The following is a 17,865-nucleotide window of genomic DNA, read 5'->3' on the forward strand; positions in this document are numbered from 1 at the left end:
AATAGACATCAAAGATGCTTATCTCCACGTGCCGATTGCTACAGAGCACCAACGCTTTCTACGCTTCGTGATAGGAGACGACCATCTTCAGTTCGTAGCTCTGCCATTTGGTCTGGCGACAGCCCCTCGGGTGTTCACCAAGATCATGGCGGCAGTGGTAGCAGTCTTGCACTCTCACGGACACTCTGTGATCCCTTACTTGGAATCTACTGGTCAAGGCACCCTCTCAAGAGGCATGCCAACTCAGCCTGAATGTTGCACTGGAGACTCTCCAGGCGTTCGGGTGGATCATCAACTTCCCAAAGTCAAATCTGTCACCGACCCAATCACTAACGTATCTTGGCATGGAGTTTCATACTCTCTCAGCGATAGTGAAGCTTCCGCTGGACAAGCAGCGGTCTCTACAGACTGGGGTGCAGGCTCTCCTTCAAAGTCAGTCGCACTCCTTAAGACGCCTCATGCACTTCCTCGGGAAGATGGTGGCGGCAATAGAGGCGGTTCCGTTTGCGCAGTTTCATCTGCGTCCACTTCAATGGGACATTCTCCGCCAATGGGACGGGAAGTCAACATCCCTGGACAAGAAAGTCTCCCTTTCCCAGACGGCCAAGGACTCTCTGCAGTGGTGGCTCCTTTCCACCTCATTATCACAGGGAAGATCCTTCCTACCACCGTCCTGGGCGGTGGTCACGACAGACGCGAGTCTGTCAGGGTGGGGAGCAGTGTTTCTCCACCACAGGGCTCAGGGTACGTGGACTCAGCAGGAGTCCACCCTTCAGATCAATGTTCTGGAAATCAGAGCAGTGTATCTTGCCCTACTAGCCTTCCAACAGTGGCTGGAAGGGAAGCAGATCCGAATTCAATCAGACAACTCCACAGCGGTGGCATACATCAATCACCAAGGGGGGACACGCAGTCGGCAAGCCTTCCAGGAAGTCCGGCGGATTATGATGTGGGTGGAAGCCACGGCCTCCACCATATCCGCGGTTCACATCCCCGGCGTAGAAAACTGGGAGGCAGACTTCCTCAGTCGCCAGGGCATGGACGCAGGGGAATGGTCCCTTCACCCGGACGTGTTTCAGGAAATCTGTCGCCGATGGGGAAGGCCGGACGTCGACCTAATGGCGTCCCGGCACAACAACAAGGTCCCAACCTTCATGGCACGGTCTCGCGATCAAAGAGCTCTAGCAGCAGACGCCCTAGTGCAAGATTGGTCGCAGTTCCGGCTCCCTTATGTGTTTCCACCTCTGGCACTCTTGGCCAGAGGGCTACGCAAGATCAGATCCGACTGCAGCCGCGTCATACTCGTCGCTCCAGACTGGCCGAGGAGGGCGTGGTATCCGGATCTGTGGCATCTCACGGTCGGCCATCCGTGGGCACTACCAGACCGACTAGACTTACTGTCCCAAGGGCCTTTTTTCCATCGGAATTCTGCGGCCCTGAACCTGACTGTGTGGCCATTGAGTCCTGGATCCTAGCGTCTTCAGGCTTATCCCAAGGGGTCGTTGCCACCATGAGACAGGCTAGGAAGCCCACGTCTGCTAAGATCTACCACAGAACGTGGAGGATATTCTGATCCTGGTGCTCTGCTCAGGGAGTGTCTCCCTGGCCATTTGCATTGCCTACCTTTCTTTCTTTCCTGCAATCTGGGTTAGAAAAAGGTTTGTCGCTCGGCTCCCTTAAAGGACAAGTCTCGGCGCTATCCGTCTTTTTTCAGAAGCGTCTAGCACGACTTTCTAAGGTGCGCACGTTCCTACAGGGGGTTTGCCATATCGTTCCCCCGTACAAACGGCCGTTAGATCCATGGGATCTGAACAGGGTACTAGTTGCCCTCCAGAAGCCGCCCTCCGAGCCTCTGAGGGAGGTTTCACTTTCTAGACTATCACAGAAAGTGGCTTTTCTGGTAGCGATCACATCTCTTCGGAGAGTGTCTGAGCTGGCAGCGCTGTCTTCCAAGGCTCCCTTACTGGTCTTCCACCAGGACAAGGTAGTGCTGCGCCCCATTCAGGAGTTTCTCCCGAAGGTGGTATCCTCTTTTCATCTTAATCAGGATATCTCTTTGCCTTCGTTTTGTCCTCATGCAGTTCATCGGTATGAGAAGGACTTACATTTGTTAGATCTGGTGAGAGCACTCAGAATCTACATTTCCCGCACGGCGCCCCTGCGCCGTTCGGATGCACTCTTTGTCCTTGTCGCTGGTAAGCGCAAAGGCTCGCAGGCTTCTAAGGCTACCCTGGCTCGATGGATCAGAGAACCAATTCTTGAAGCCTACCGTTCTGCTGGGCTTCCGGTTCCATCAGGGCTGAAGGCCCATTCTACCAGAGCCGTGGGTGCGTCCTGGGCATTACGACACCAGGCTACGGCTCAACAGGTGTGCCAGGCAGCTACCTGGTCGAGTCTGCACACTTTCACCAAACATTATCAGGTGCATACCTATGCTTCGGCGGACGCCAGCCTAGGTAGAAAAGTCCTGCAGGCGGCAGTTGCCTCCCCGTAGGGGAGGGCTGTCTTGCAGCTCTAACATGAGGTATTTCTTTACCCACCCAGGGACAGCTTTTGGACGTCCCAATCGTCTGGGTCTCCCAATAGAGCGCCGAAGAAGGGAATTTTGTTACTTACCGTAAATTCCTTTTCTTCTAGCTCTTATTGGGAGACCCAGCACCCGCCCTGTTGTCCTTCGGGATTTTTAGTTTGTTTGCGGGTACACATGTTGTTCATGTTGAATGGTTTTCAGTTCTCCGATGTTACTTCGGAGTGAATTTGTTTAAACCAGTTATTGGCTTTCCTCCTTGCTTTTGCACTAAAACTGGTGAGCCAGTGATCCCACTGGGGGTGTATAGCCAGAAGGGGAGGGGCCTTACACTTTTTAGTGTAATTGCTTTGTGTGGCCTCCGGAGGCAGTGCTATACACCCAATCGTCTGGGTCTCCCAATAAGAGCTAGAAGAAAAGGAATTTACGGTAAGTAACAAAATTCCCTTCTTCTTCGGCGCTCCATTGGGAGACCCAGACGATTGGGTGTATAGCTACTGCCTCCGGAGGCCACACAAAGCATTACACTAAAAAGTGTAAGGCCCCTCCCCTTCTGGCTATACACCCCCCGTGGGATCACGGGCTGCTCCGTTTTCAAGCTTTGTGCGAAGGAGGTCAGACATCCACGCATAGCTCCACTGTTTAGTCAGCAGTAGCTGCTGACTATGTCGGATGGAAGAAAAGAGGGCCCATACTAGGGCCCCCAGCATGCTCCCTTCTCACCCCACTTTTGTCGGCGGTGTTTGTTAAGGTTGAGGTACCCATTGCGGGTACGGAGGCTGGAGCCCACATGCTGTTTTTCCTTCCCCATCCCCCTGAAGGGCTCTGGTGAAGTGGGATCTTACCGGCCTCCAGGCTCTGAGGCCGGGCTCCATCCACAGACCCGGAGAACCTGCTGGATACGGAGCTGGGTACCGTCAGGGACAAGGCCCTGCAACATTCAGGTACTCTGTGTCCCCGTGCAGACAGGCACAGACACACTCCAGCGTTGCTGGGTGTGCTAGTGCGCCGGGGACAGTAGCGCTGCGCGCTTGGGCTATACTCACTGCAGCTTAGCTGCAGTGAGTTTATTTGTGGGGAACTACCGCGCCGGCCGCCCCTAGAGGCTGCGGCGCGGCTGTGACTTGTGGTGCGCCGGGGACTTCGCGCTGACCGTGCTTTTACGACGGCAGCGCTTATAAATCTAGTCCCCGGCGTTTGCGGCCTAGTTCCGTTTCGTTCCCGCCCCCAACCCTGTCAGTCAGGGAAGGGGCGAGACGCTGTATAATGATCAGCGCCGAAGGGCTGGAGTCGTATTTACATACTCCAGCCCTCTCACTGGGCACAGTGGGACGCCAGTTTCCCGCTCTTTGTCTGCAGCACGCCCACGGCCCGCCCCTCTTCACAGGACGCCGGCAGCCATTCCTGCATGCAGTCTGAGCTAGAGAACGGACATAGCCCTGGGAGATCCAGACAGGGGATTCTGGCGACCACACACCCGCTCTTAAGCGGGCGGTAAGCAGCACCTAGGTGCTGACCCCACTAGTGCCACAGTGTTGTTTAGTGTACTTTTGTCTGTACCTATATATATTGCACTGTACGGTCGCTTCTTGGCTTTATACCCTATATTGCTCTGAGGAGACGACAGCATGTCATCCGCAAAAAGCAAGGGTGCCAAGGCACAGGCTTTATATGCTGCTTGTACCGCATGTGGGGCTGATCTACCGGCAGGTTCCTCTGACCCCCATTGTGTGCAATGTTCGGTCCCTGTGCCACTTCGTCAGCCGGAGTCTATGCTAGTAGTGGCCCAGGCAGAGATGCCTGTGAATCCTGTCCCGGTGACGGGGACAGAGTTTGCAGTTTTTGCTGATAAAATGTCTGTGACTATGACAAAAATTCTAGAATCTTTGCAGTCCAGGCCGGTCGCTCAGACCATGGGCACTGTTGATTCACTGTTCCCCGGTCCCCCTCAGTTGGAACTAATCCGTGCTCCAAGGGGGTCCCACGCATCACAGGCTGAAGGCTCTGACTCGGACGACAGTCCCAGGCAGCCTAAGCGAGCTCGCTGGGAGAGACCCTCGGCGTCATCACGCTGGTCAGGGTCTCAGCGAGAGGATTCTCTGTATGATGAGACAGAGGTAGATGATCAGGAGTCTAATCCTGAGACCGCTCTCAATCTGGATACTCCTGATGGTGACGCCATGGTGAATGACCTTATAGCGGCCATCAATAGACTGTTGGATATTTCTCCCCCAGCCCCTCCAGCGGAGGAGGCAGCTGCACAGCAAGAGAAATTCCATTTCAGATATCCCAAGCGTAAATTGAGTACTTTTCTAGACCACTCTGACTTCAGAGAAGCAGTCCAGAAACATCATGCTTATCCAGATAAGCGTTTTTCCAAGCGTCTTAAGGATACACGTTATCCTTTTCCCCCTGACGTGGTCAAACGCTGGACCCAGTGTCCAAAGGTGGACCCCCCAATCTCCAGGCTTGCGGCTAGATCCATAGTTGCAGTGGAAGATGGGGCTTCACTTAAAGATGCCACTGACAGGCAGATGGACCTTTGGTTAAAATCTGTCTATGAAGCTATTGGCGCGTCGTTTGCTCCAGCATTCGCAGCCGTGTGGGCACTCCAAGCTATTTCAGCTGGTCTGGCGCAGGTGGACTCTGTCATACGTCCATCAGTGCCGCAGGTGGCGTCCTTAACCTCGCAAATGTCTGCGTTTGCGACTTACGCTATCAATGCTGTCCTGGACTCTACGAGCCGTACATCTATGGCGTCTGCCAACTCTGTCGTTTTACGCAGAGCCTTGTGGTTGAAAGAATGGAAAGCAGATTCTGCGTCCAAAAAATGCTTAACCAGTTTGCCATTATCTGGAGACAGACTGTTTGGTTAGCAATTGGCTGAAATCATTAAACAGTCCAAGGGTAAGGACTCTTCCTTACCCCAGCCCAGATCAAGCAAACCCCAACAGAGGAGGGGACAGTCGAGGTTTCGGTCCTTTCGTGGCTCGGGCAGGGCCCAATTCTCCTCGTCCAAAAGGACTCAAAGAGCAGAGGAGTTCAGATTCCTGGCGGGCTCACTCACGCCCAAAGAAAGCAGCCGGAGGAACCGCTTCCAAGGCGGCTGCCTCATGACTTTCAGCCTCCTCTCTCCGCATCCTCGGTCGGTGGCAGGCTCTCCCGCTTTGGCGACATTTGGCTGTCACAGGTCAAGGACCGGTGGGTGAGAGACGTTTTGTCTCACGGGTACAGGATAGAGTTCAGTTCTCGTCCTCCGCCTCGATTCTTCAGAACTTCCCCACCTCCCGACCGAGCCGATGCTCTTCTGCAGGCGGTGTGCTCCCTAAGGGCAGAAGGAGTGGTGATCCCTGTTCCTCCTCAGGAACATGGTCAAGGTTTTTACTCCAATCTGTTTGTGGTACCAAAAAAGGACGGCTCTTTCCGTCCTGTTCTGGACCTAAAACTGCTCAACAAGCACGTGAAAATGAAACGGTTCCGGATGGAATCCCTCCGCTCCGTCATTTCCTCGATGTCTCAAGGAGATTTTCTAGCATCAATAGACATCAAAGATGCTTATCTCCACGTGCCGATTGCTCCAGAGCACCAGCGTTTTCTACGCTTCGTGATAGGGGACGACCATCTTCAGTTCGTAGCCCTGCCATTTGGTCTGGCGACAGCCCCACGGGTTTTCACCAAGGTCATGGCAGCAGTGGTAGCAGTCTTGCACTCTCAGGGACACTCGGTGATCCCTTACTTGGACGATCTACTTGTCAAGGCACCCTCTCAAGGAGCATGCCAACACAGCCTGAACGTTGCGCTGGAGACTCTCCAGACCTTCGGGTGGATCATCAACTTTTCAAAGTCAAACCTGTCTCCGACCCAATCACTAACATATCTTGGCATGGAGTTTCATACTCTCTCAGCGGTAGTGAAGCTTCCGCTGGACAAGCAGCGGTCACTACAGACAGGGGTGCAGTCTCTCCTTCAAGGCCAGTCGCACCCCTTAAGACGCCTCATGCACTTCCTAGGGAAGATGGTGGCAGCAATGGAGGCAGTTCCGTTTGCGCAGTTTCATCTGCGCCCACTTCAATGGGACATTCTCCGCCAATGGGACAGGAAGTCGACGTCCTTGGACAGGAAAGTCTCCCTTTCCCAGACGGCCAAGGACTCTCTTCAGTTGTGGCTTCTTCCCACCTCATTATCACAAGGAAGGTCCTTCCTACCCCCATCCTGGGCGGTGGTCACGACAGACGCGAGCCTGTCAGGGTGGGGAGCAGTTTTTCTCCACCACAGGGCTCAAGGTACGTGGACTCAGCAGGAGTCCACCCTTCAGATCAATGTTCTGGAAATCAGGGCAGTGTATCTTGCCCTACAAGCCTTCCAGCACTGGCTGGAAGGGAAGCAGATCCGAATTCAGTCGGACAACTCCACAGCGGTGGCATACATCAACCACCAAGGTGGGACACGCAGTCGGCAAGCCTTCCAGGAAGTCCGGCGGATTCTGATGTGGGTGGAAGCCACGGCCTCCAACATATCCGCAGTTCAAGGGGAATGGTCCCTTCACCCGGACGTGTTTCAGGAAATCTGCCGCCGCTGGGGAGTGCCGGACGTCGACCTAATGGCGTCTCGGCACAACAACAAGGTCCCGACCTTCATGGCGAGGTCTCGCGATCAAAGAGCTCTGGCGGCAGACGCCTTGGTGCAAGATTGGTCGCAGTTCCAGCTTCCCTATGTGTTTCCCCCTCTGGCACTCTTGCCCAGAGTGCTACGCAAGATCAGGTCCGATTGCCGCCGCGTCTTACTCGTCGCCCCAGACTGGCCGAGGAGATCGTGGTACCCGGATCTGTGGCATCTCACGGTCGGCCAACCGTGGGCGCTACCAGACCGGCCAGACTTACTGTCACAAGGGCCGTTTTTTCCATCTGAATTCTGCGGCCCTGAACCTGACTGTGTGGCCATTGAGTCCTGGATCCTAGCGTCTTCAGGATTATCTCAAGGGGTCGTGGCCACCATGAGACAGGCTAGGAAGCCCACGTCTGCTAAGATCTATCACAGAACGTGGAAGATTTTCTTATCCTGGTGCTCTGCACAGGGAGTGTCCCCCTGGCCATTTGCATTGCCTACTTTTCTTTCCTTCCTGCAATCTGGTTTGGAAAAAGGCTTAGCGCTCGGCTCCCTTAAAGGACAAGTCTCAGCGCTATCAGTATTTTTTCAGAAGCGTCTAGCACGACTTCCTCAGGTACGCACGTTCCTGCAGGGGGTTTGTCACATCGTCCCTCCGTACAAACGGCCGTTAGATCCATGGGATCTGAACAGGGTACTGGTTGCTCTCCAGAAGCCGCCCTTCGAGCCTCTGAAGGAGGTGTCACTTTCTCGACTCTCACAGAAAGTGGCCTTTCTGGTAGCGGTCACGTCTCTTCGGAGAGTGTCTGAGCTAGCAGCGCTGTCATCCAAAGCTCCCTTCCTGGTGTTTCACCAGGACAAGGTAGTGCTGCGCCCGATTCAGGAATTTCTCCCTAAGGTGGTATCCTCTTTTCATCTCAATCAGGATATCTCCTTACCTTCCTTTTGTCCTCATCCAGTTCATCGGTATGAGAAGGATTTGCATTTGTTAGATCTGGTGAGAGCACTCAGAATCTACATCTCCCGCACGGCGCCCCTGCGCCGCTCGGATGCACTCTTTGTCCTTGTCGCTGGTAAGCGCAAAGGGTCGCAGGCTTCCAAATCCACCCTGGCTCGATGGATCAAGGAACCAATTCTTGAAGCCTACCGTTCTGCTGGGCTTCCGGTTCCATCAGGGCTGAAGGCCCATTCTACCAGAGCCGTGGGTGCGTCCTGGGCATTACGACACCAGGCTACGGCTCAACAGGTGTGCCAGGCGGCTACCTGGTCGAGCCTGCACACTTTCACCAAACATTATCAGGCGCATACCTACGCTTCGGCGGACGCCAGCCTAGGTAGAAGAGTCCTGCAGGCGGCAGTTGCCTCCTCGTAGGGGAGGGCTGTTTTGCAGCACTAACTTGAGGTATTATTTTACCCACCCAGGGACTGCTTTTGGACGTCCCAATCGTCTGGGTCTCCCAATGGAGCGCCGAAGAAGGGAATTTTGTTACTTACCGTAAATTCCTTGTCTTCTAGCTCCAATTGGGAGACCCAGCACCCGCCCTGTTTCCTTCGGGATTTTTGGTTTTTTCGGGTACACATGTTGTTCATGTTGAACGGTTTCAGTTCTCCGATGTTACTTCCGATTGAATTTGTTTAAACCAGTTATTGGCTTTCCTCCTTCTTGCTTTAGCACTAAAACTGAGCAGCCCGTGATCCCACGGGGGGTGTATAGCTAGAAGGGGAGGGGCCTTACACTTTTTAGTGTAATGCTTTGTGTGGCCTCCGGAGGCAGTAGCTATACACCCAATCGTCTGGGTCTCCCAATTGGAGCTAGAAGAAAAGGAATTTACGGTAAGTAACAAAATTCCCTTCTTTACCGAAGCCGCTCTGTCTGGTGGCCTCCATAGCCTTATAATGAGATACAAACTCTTGTTACAGGGTCACGGCAGGGGGGCATCCTGTGTCCACTGTTCCCAGCTCATCTAATCTCCATATCAAAGGAGATGGCCATTGGATGTGTTGCTGGGATGTGACACCTTCCCAGATGTTGGACATCTGAGAACAAGAAGGGAGGGGGCGCTACCATGGAGTGATGAGAGCGATTATGACTGGAAATCATAATTCCTCTTCATATCCCAGGATTTTCCTCACACCAGGATCAAATGAACTTCCGGGTACTTATGTTAAAGGTCGTATTCATGAGTGTAGTGAAGCGACCAGTCTCATAGCGTCCTGACACGTTTCTCCACAACTGTAAATTTACCAGGGTTCATCAGGACACATAAATCAATAGTCCGGGGTCCCAGGTCCAGTGATCCCCAGAGGAAAGCTGTGCCAATGTCTGAGGACGATACCTGAATGCACAAGATCCACAGCTATCCTTATAGTCCAGTGAAGGATGAGAGTGAGGCTTGGAGCACATCCCATGTGATGCAAATAGGAGAGACCCAAAATCCACCTTACCTCAAAGTCCAGATATTAGCTACAAATTAGAGTGAAGTAATCATCACATCCCTCAAAATGGCCAAGTAGGATCCTTCATATTGTAAGGAGTATATATTAGACGCCATCCAGCTCCTGTGTCCGTCCGTGGAATGCAATGCATTGGAGCCCGGACCCGCCCCCAAAATGATTGGCAGTGGCCTGGTTACGTTACAGCGTATGTCCGTGACATGCCGCGTTAGCACTGATACACCCACCTAGACACAGCCAGCTGCGCAGCCGCAAAAATGCGGCCCTGCAACGCAGCGATCACGCATGCACATTAGAGGTCTCAGATGGTCAGACACGGCCATATATCATACCGCCGAATCAGAGGAACCCACGCATGCGCTGTAGCATTTAAGATAGTCTACTGAAAGCTACCGCTAGCTAGAAATACACCATGTATCTCACTGTGCATGGAAAATACCTTCACACAAAACTTCAGATAATATAAACAAGAGGAAGGGGGCAGCAGCAAATTAAACCATAAGCATAAAAATATAGATCAGCCAAAAATTAAGTACTGAATTTTGGAGACTCCGATATTTGCAATAAATGGAAAAAAAAATTGTTTTTATATTAAGTACGGACCTCTCCTCCCTAGTTAGAATTTGGGAGGATAGGTTTATAATGAAATTGACATCTACGGGGTCATTGTTCTCAGAAAGATAATTTACTTGGGCCATTTTTGAGTCATAACATCACTGCCCCGAAGATGGTATAAAATAACGGTCCTGGTTCTCAAAAATGATGAGGAGGCTGGTGCATCTGATTGTTTCACTAATGGGGTTCTGATACCCCGTCTGGGAAAATCAGCACTGCCACATTGGATAGCACTCGTCCCAATGGTATTCAATTAAAAAAAAAAAAAAAATCAAATAGCACTTGTGTCCAATTAGTTTGGTGATGTAAGTCAGTCCAAATAGTGTGGTCTCAGATCTCTTTAGCCTGTTTCGGATGCTGTCAAGCAGGGACATGTCCTCTTGGTCCACAAGCCAGGAATTTCTATACTGTCCGCCAAAAGGGAAAAACTGGTAGATTTGAACAACATGGAGACACAATAAATAACAAACTGTGGCAGGGGGATTTTGGCAAGGTGACAAGCTCATTTATTGACATGTGACAGGTCTTCTTGAAATGCATAGTGGGGGAAGAGGGTTCCTCTTCGTGTTTGGTTACTTCAGAGCCGATTACATTCCAGAAGCCAGGACTTCTTCATCTCCCAGGGCGATACTGGTCTGCAAAAATGTAATTGGCTTGTAAACAAATGTCACGGTTTGTTTTTTGTTTTGTTTTTTTTTTGGGGTGGGGAGTTGCCTTTTTTTTAATTAATGAACAACTTTTAAAAGCATTTTTTAACATAAATTGGTATGTGCATATAAAGATGCATATACATTGTCAATCAGTCCCCATCAAAAGTTTGGATACTTGTTCATGCAGTGGTTTTCCTTATTAGAATGTGCACATTGTGGCTTTTGCTGCCTTCTCTCTGAATCTACAAAGGAGCGCATATGGCAACATGGAGTAAAGAAACGCACATAAAACAAACCAGAATGGTTTAATCCTTAAGGCTATGTGCGCACACTGCGGATTTTCTCCAGCGAAAAATGCACCTTCTGGCAGAAAAACGCATACCAAAAACACATGTGGTTTTTACCTGGTTATGCTGCGTCTTTGGTGCGGATTTACCACGTTTTTGCCTCTGGTTTTGTCCCTGCGGTTTTTTAACATTATCAATGGCAAAACCGGGAAAAACGTATAAAAGTAACATGCTGCTTTTTGCTGCAGTAATTCTGCAGCAAAACCTGTAAAGAAAAAGACGCCACGTGTGCACAGCATTTTGGATTTCTCATAGACTTACTGGGGAAGGACTGCATGAAGCTTATGAACAAAAACTGCACCAATTATGCAACAAAAACCGCAGCAAATCCACGGCAAAAAAGGCAGTGTGCGCACAGGGCCTATATCCTTTAAACCCCCACCCTTGGTATTCTCTGGCAGCTTCATCTAGTATCACCTAGAATGGCTACCAATGGACCAGTATGCCTCATCAGGAGCCTTCAGTGTTTGTGACAGTTTGGTGTGTGTTGCACAGGAATTGTTGGTAGACAGTGCTGAACTCTATTCCACAAACCAGAATATAGCCAGAACTATTCATCTAAGTGAAGAAATGACAGTCCAGCATTACTTGAATACATGAAGGTAAGTCCGTCTGTGAAATTGCTAGAACCTTGATGGTATGCTCAATGCAGTCCTTTAAAACAATCATTCTGACGAAATTGATGCCCATTTTGACTGCTGTTGGAGACAAAGGCGAAGAATTAATGCTGCTGCAGAGGATAAGTTCAGGGTTAGAAGCTTCAAACTGCAAAATATCACATCCGCTATTGGCCATCATAAATCAAGTAGCAAATGCCGCTCAACATCAGCAGTGCCGAGGAGACTGTTTTAGTCGAATTATTGCAAAGATGACTACTGGAAACCACAAAAAAACATTTGGGCCAAGCAACACATGGTCTGGACATTAATTCAGTGGAAATCGGTACTGTGGACTAATGCAAAATTTATGGGTTTTTTGTATCATCCATGTTTGTTAGATGCAGAAAATGTGAGTGGCTGGTTTGTGCATTTTGAGGGGCCTTCTGAGCACAGAGGCGGAGGTGTAATGTTGTGGGGGGTGCTTTACTGCTGATCTAGTCAGTGATTTATTCCTAATTCAAGGCACACTTACCCAGCATGGCCACCACAGCATTCTGCAATGAATGACTTCACATCTGGTTTGTGTTTATTGGGAGAATCCTGTATTACAACAGGACAACGACCCAAAATGCACCCTCAGGCTATGTAAGGTGTGTGGTGAAAAAGGGGATGGATGGAGGCTACGTCAGATGACATGACCTCCACAGTCACCCAACAGCAGCCCAATTGAGATGGTTTGGGATGCGTTCGACGCAGAGTGTTGACAAAGCAGCCAGAAAAGTGCTCAGCACATCTGGGAAATACTGCAAGACTGTTAGCAGCTTCATTCAGTATCACCTGGAATAGCGAAAAGAGTACCAAGGGGATGTAAATCTGTCATCGGAGTAATAGGGGGATACTTAAAAGAATCTAAGGATTAGCAGATAATCTGGCCTGTTCCCATATGTGTTCCTTTGTAGATTCAGCCTGAAGGCAGCAAAACTACAACGTGCACAGTCCAATAAGAACAAGGAAAACTATTGCATGAACTTTTCCTGCTACTGTGTATTGTAACTGGGTCTGCTATTGGTGCACAACACACAATGCAGCATAGGAAAGTCAGGAGGTTGGCTGTACACTACACCTCCTGTAGAGCAGGCTCCATTCACGGCATTTAGTGACCAGCAACTTTCCTTTTCATGGTGTGTACATGCAGTGATGAGTCCAGAGTTACTTTATTACTGTATACACGCTGTAGGCAAAAGGTACTTGCTGGTACATTACACAGGGAGTGTTGCACTTACCTTTTATTTTTATTTTTTTTTTTCTTACAGGGGTCACAGGCATATATTGGGTGATTAAGAAGTAGCCACTGGTTGAACATGTTAAAATATAGATTGTGTATATTGCAATAATGATGTTTGGGTTTTTTGTTGTGTGTTTTTGTTAATCATGGAATCTTCACTTGTATGTACACACTTGCTTTTAATTCTCTTGCTGGGATGGTCTGTGGACTTTCCAGGTATTCATTTTCCCTCCTAATCGCCTTCCCCTTGGTTACCCCATCATGACCTTGGACGTACTGGTACATCTAAGGTAGTGTCCCTCCCTTTCATGCAGGCTCTCTCTCTGAGCCCGCATCTTTCCCTGCACATGTCAGCTGTTCTGATTATCCCCCATGTGCCTCCTAACAGCTGGGGGGATCAGAGATCCACCTGCGCCTGTTAACTTGGTAAATCCTGCTGTCATTCTAACAGCAGGATTTAACATGCGCTGGTGGGGCGTGCCTGATTTCCTACTAACCTCGGCGGTCCCGTGACATGATCCTGGGGCGCCGATGGGTTGTCATGACAGCCGGGGTCAGCCGATGACCACTGTCAGTCATGTTGAACTTTCTGTGCACGCTGGCTGTGTGCCGGCATTCATAGGAAGCTATGATTTCTGCTGATGCACTGCTCTGCACAGCACAAGCGATCAGATGATCTCCGCTTCAAGTCCCCTTACTGAACTAGTAAAAACAATAAAAAGTGGGGGTTTGAAAAGTGCAAAAAAATAAAAAAAAATTCAAATCTCCCCCCTTTTTGCCCTATTGAAGATAATACAATAAAATATACATTCATGGCACTTAGGTTTTTTCTGATATGGCTATGTTAACAAAGATAAGTGTTATGACTCTTGGAAGAAGGAGGGAAAAAACAGAATATTGCTGGACGGTGAAGGGGTTAAAGTAGTACTCAGGTTTTACCGTTCCCAGGGCCAGCGTGCCTTTCTGCCACTGCTCTGTCCTTTGAGAGCCTGCAGTGGTGGTATTACAACTATAGCACGTGACTGCTACAGCCAATCACTGGGCTTGGCTGCTAGTCTCATGTGCCCTAACCACTGGGCCTAGTGACTGGCTGCAGCGGCCACTTTCTCTTTAGTCATGACGTTTAACTCTGCAACCTGTCAAAGACTAGCAGTGGCAGAGAGGGAACACTGGACCTGGGGAGGGTGAGTAACCTCAGTATCATTTTAACCTAGCTGCAGCCGATGGGGATGTAAAACTTCTGCCTGGAAATCCATACATCTTTGGCAGCCACATACTTTTACTAGGTACAGTATTTGGAAGTGTCAGGCCAAAAACAAATGATGCTGCATTTTCAGCATCTTTTTCAGTGTAACCAAATCAAATAAATTCTGGCAGGATGATGCAATCACTTTTTAAAGGCTAAAATAATATAATATTTTTGAATATTTTTATTTTTTTTCTCTTTAGTCTCTAGTTTCTAGAGATGTTATGTCTCACTGCCAGCATCTCCTCACAGCCCATTATCATGGCTGGGCCCCATTTCTGTGTCCACCTTTGTGATATACCACAAATTAGACACTAATATGTAATGTCCCGGGGGGGCATCATTGGATGATGTGGTGAAAGCATTAGTCATTACATGGCAGGTACACCACATGTGACATTACTCTGTAGTTGTACCACTCTGCAGCACATATCCTCTAATATTTGTAGGGATCACCCTCCCTGTTGCTTGCATTAAACTCCATTCTTAGAATATTGTGTATATTTGCCATGTGTAAAGGGACGACCTAATGAACATCTTGTTTGAGGAGCAGTCTAGAATATATGTTATACCACTGTTGTTGGTCCTGGGTTTGCCAGGCCTTTTCTGATTATCAGATGCAACAAATGACGTCCAATTTTATTGACCAGTTTGGCTTCAATGATGAGAAGTTTGCTGACCAAGATGACATTGGGAAGTGAGTATGACTCTGATTTTTACCGTCCGGTTTTGGGAGGGGTCTGGTGATTTTATTATCCTCTCTCTGGCCTTTTTCTTGCTTTTGCACTGGTTTCAAATACTAATCAATGTTTGGTAAATTGATTAAAAGGTCCTGAACACTTAGCTTAATGCTGCTAAACACAATCTGCACAGCGGTTAACCAAACTAATGGTTGTGCTTTCCTTAAATCATGTCCTATTGTGCTTTCCTTGCCATCAGTTTCTATGACTGTGTTGGTGCTGGGTATTGCTTAGGTATGTGTGATACAGTAAGAGATCTCATGGATTGTCAGTTTCATATGCATTTTCCGTGAAACCTCAGTCTTCTCTAAACCAATGAATGTCTGTTTGTGTTTGGAAACTGCTCTTACCACACCGTCCTAGGCCTCTGCTCCACTGTGACTGCTGCACTTCAAGATTGTGCATCCAACACTACATAATCCTCTGGACTGCCACAGACGTTATTGCAGAAATTTACGCAGATCCCATTTATCTAAAAGGGGTTTATAAATCTTATTGTGCTTCATGCAAAACAATGAACACACCATCCAAATTCTAATCTGCGTATATATTGCTCCATAAAATGGCACGTTTTAAAGGGAAAGCTCTGTTTGGTGCCACAATATGGGTGGAATTGGCATCTTCTTAAAGGGGTTTGCACTCTTTCCAAGAATATTGCTCCAAAGAATCAGGTAGGTAAAATTGAGCTTTTAGTCACCTTTTTTACTATCGCTGTTCAGTCTTTCATTGGCTTCAGTGCTGACTTTGACACTACCACTGCAGCCAGTCGCTGAGATTGAAGCAGTGATGAGAAGCCACTCTGGACCCTCAGATTGTGTGTGTGTGTGTGTGTGTACAGCACACATTTGATGAGATTCCCTTTTAAAATGTGAATTGTCTTTCAAAGGCGATACCACCTTTTTAATCTCGAATATTCCACAAAGTCTGCACATAAATGAGCACTTCAGTGCCAAAGTTTGTACATGACACTGAAAGAAGTGTATTGGAGTATGTTTATTCGCCCCATCCCCGTGCTGCAACAGTGACACCACTGCAGCAGCGCATATGACCACTGCAGCAGCGCACAGCGGTGTCCTCAGTGTACACTGTGGTATGACATCAGAAATACCAGTAGGATGATGGAGCGGTATTGCTAGGGCAGCAGAGGGGGAGTCACTGCTCATTTTGTGGCTTATTTTAACCTAGCTTGTTGGAAAAATCCGATTTCTAGAAAATCCCTGCAAACTGGGAACTCCATGAATGATTGGACAGAGCAGCAGTGTTGCTAATATAGCGCCCATATTGACCCCCTCCACAACCAATATTTTGAATGTTTTTACATATCCTATTTTGTGCATATATCTCTTTTCTGTTTACAGTGTTTCATTTGACCGTGTCTCGGACATAAACTTCTCTCTTAACGCAAATGAAAGCGTAAGTCAAGGCTGTAATGTTACCATCTGCTCATTGCTGATGTATGCTTTGTGGATGTTGCTTTTTGTCATGTCTGAGTCTACTGTATGTAACTTATCTGCCGTTGACACCAAAGAAATGATCTTTGACAAAAATTCTGTGTATAAAGTGTTTTTATTTGATTTTCAAAGTTTATGAACCAACATTTACGGAGGGGGGGGGGAGTAAAGTTAAGGAAAGTTAACTATTGGGAAAACCTGGGAAAGAGTTTGGAGGTGGGAAAGGGGGGGGGGCAGTAAGGGGAAAGGAATGAACAGTTTACATCACATTTTAAAACAATTTACTAAGTTTTACTAAATATTTTTCCCATGCTTAATTACCTGAGAAAAGAGAACAATCATTCTAGATTTTTTTTAGTTGCAATGGACTCGTGAAGATATCAGTCCAGGGTTTCCATCGTATGTTATATTTTCCTATTTGTTTTCCTCTTAATGCGAAGTTATATTCGTACGTGTTATGCAAAGACACACTATCTATATCATTTATGGAAGGCACTTGAGTTTGTTTCTATTTTGAAGCGATGGCTAGTTTGATTGTTAACAAGATGTGGCAAATTATATGTCTGAATTTGACTGGGACTTGATCCAAACCTATTGAGAAAAGGACTAACTGAGGGGTTAATCTGATATTTAGTTTCGTAAGTCTTAAAATTAAATTTTTGATGTCCCTCCAAAGAAGGTCAAGTTCCTTACAGGACCAAAATATGTACGACAGATTTTTGTCAAAAATTCTGCATAAAAAGTCAAATCATAGCTTGCGATATTCATGATGTTCAGTTCATAATACAGTGGAACCTTGCTTATCGAGAACAATCCGTTCTGGCAGTGTGCTTGTTAACCAAGTTACTCGTTCAGCAAAGCAAGATTTCCCATAGGAAATCATTGCAATGCAGACAATTCGTTCAACAACGTGTTAAATGTCCCTTCCTGGTCCCCTATTCTATCATTCCACACATGCACAAACGCACACAAAAACATACAAACATACACACCTACACAAGCACACATGCACATATATGCTCACCTTACCTTCCGTTCCATCGCCGGTCTCCTAGGACTTGCTATTCTCTGGTACAGGGCCGGGCTGTGTATCGGGTTACCGTAATGATGAGTGAGGAACTTCCGCAGCCAGAGCGCTGACGTCAAAGGCAGAGCCGCTAGCCTCTCATTGGCCAGCGCGCTGCCTTTGAGTAGCGGTGATCGGAAGTTTCTGCTTCGTTCCTATGGATGCCAATGCACAGCCTGGAGCGGAGCGGTGAACTACAGGACCCAGGAGGCCGGCGATGAAACGGAAGGTACACATATTATATGATCACCTTGCCTTCCGTTCCACTGCCAGCCTCATG

The 17,865-nt window shown here is 48.5% G+C and overlaps 1 protein-coding gene across 7 annotated transcripts in view; it reads left to right on the top strand.

The window, feature by feature from the left end:
• Nucleotides 1-17,865, top strand: part of PPP6R3 (protein phosphatase 6 regulatory subunit 3) — a 243,426-nt gene that overhangs the window by 139,797 nt on the left and 85,764 nt on the right. For 3 of the 7 annotated variants that reach the window (XM_075325289.1, XM_075325291.1, XM_075325290.1), the window contains 2 exons: nucleotides 14,928-15,025; nucleotides 16,427-16,481. In XM_075325289.1, the coding sequence (XP_075181404.1) occupies nucleotides 14,928-15,025; nucleotides 16,427-16,481 (153 nt within the window). The remainder of the gene's footprint in view (nucleotides 1-14,927; nucleotides 15,026-16,426; nucleotides 16,482-17,865) is intronic. The other 4 variants (XM_075325295.1, XM_075325292.1, XM_075325293.1 and 1 more) reach the window with 2 other exon arrangements.

The sequence above is a fragment of the Anomaloglossus baeobatrachus genome, chromosome 10 (genome assembly GCF_048569485.1).
Source record: "Anomaloglossus baeobatrachus isolate aAnoBae1 chromosome 10, aAnoBae1.hap1, whole genome shotgun sequence".
Taxonomy (NCBI): Eukaryota; Metazoa; Chordata; class Amphibia; order Anura; family Aromobatidae; genus Anomaloglossus; species Anomaloglossus baeobatrachus.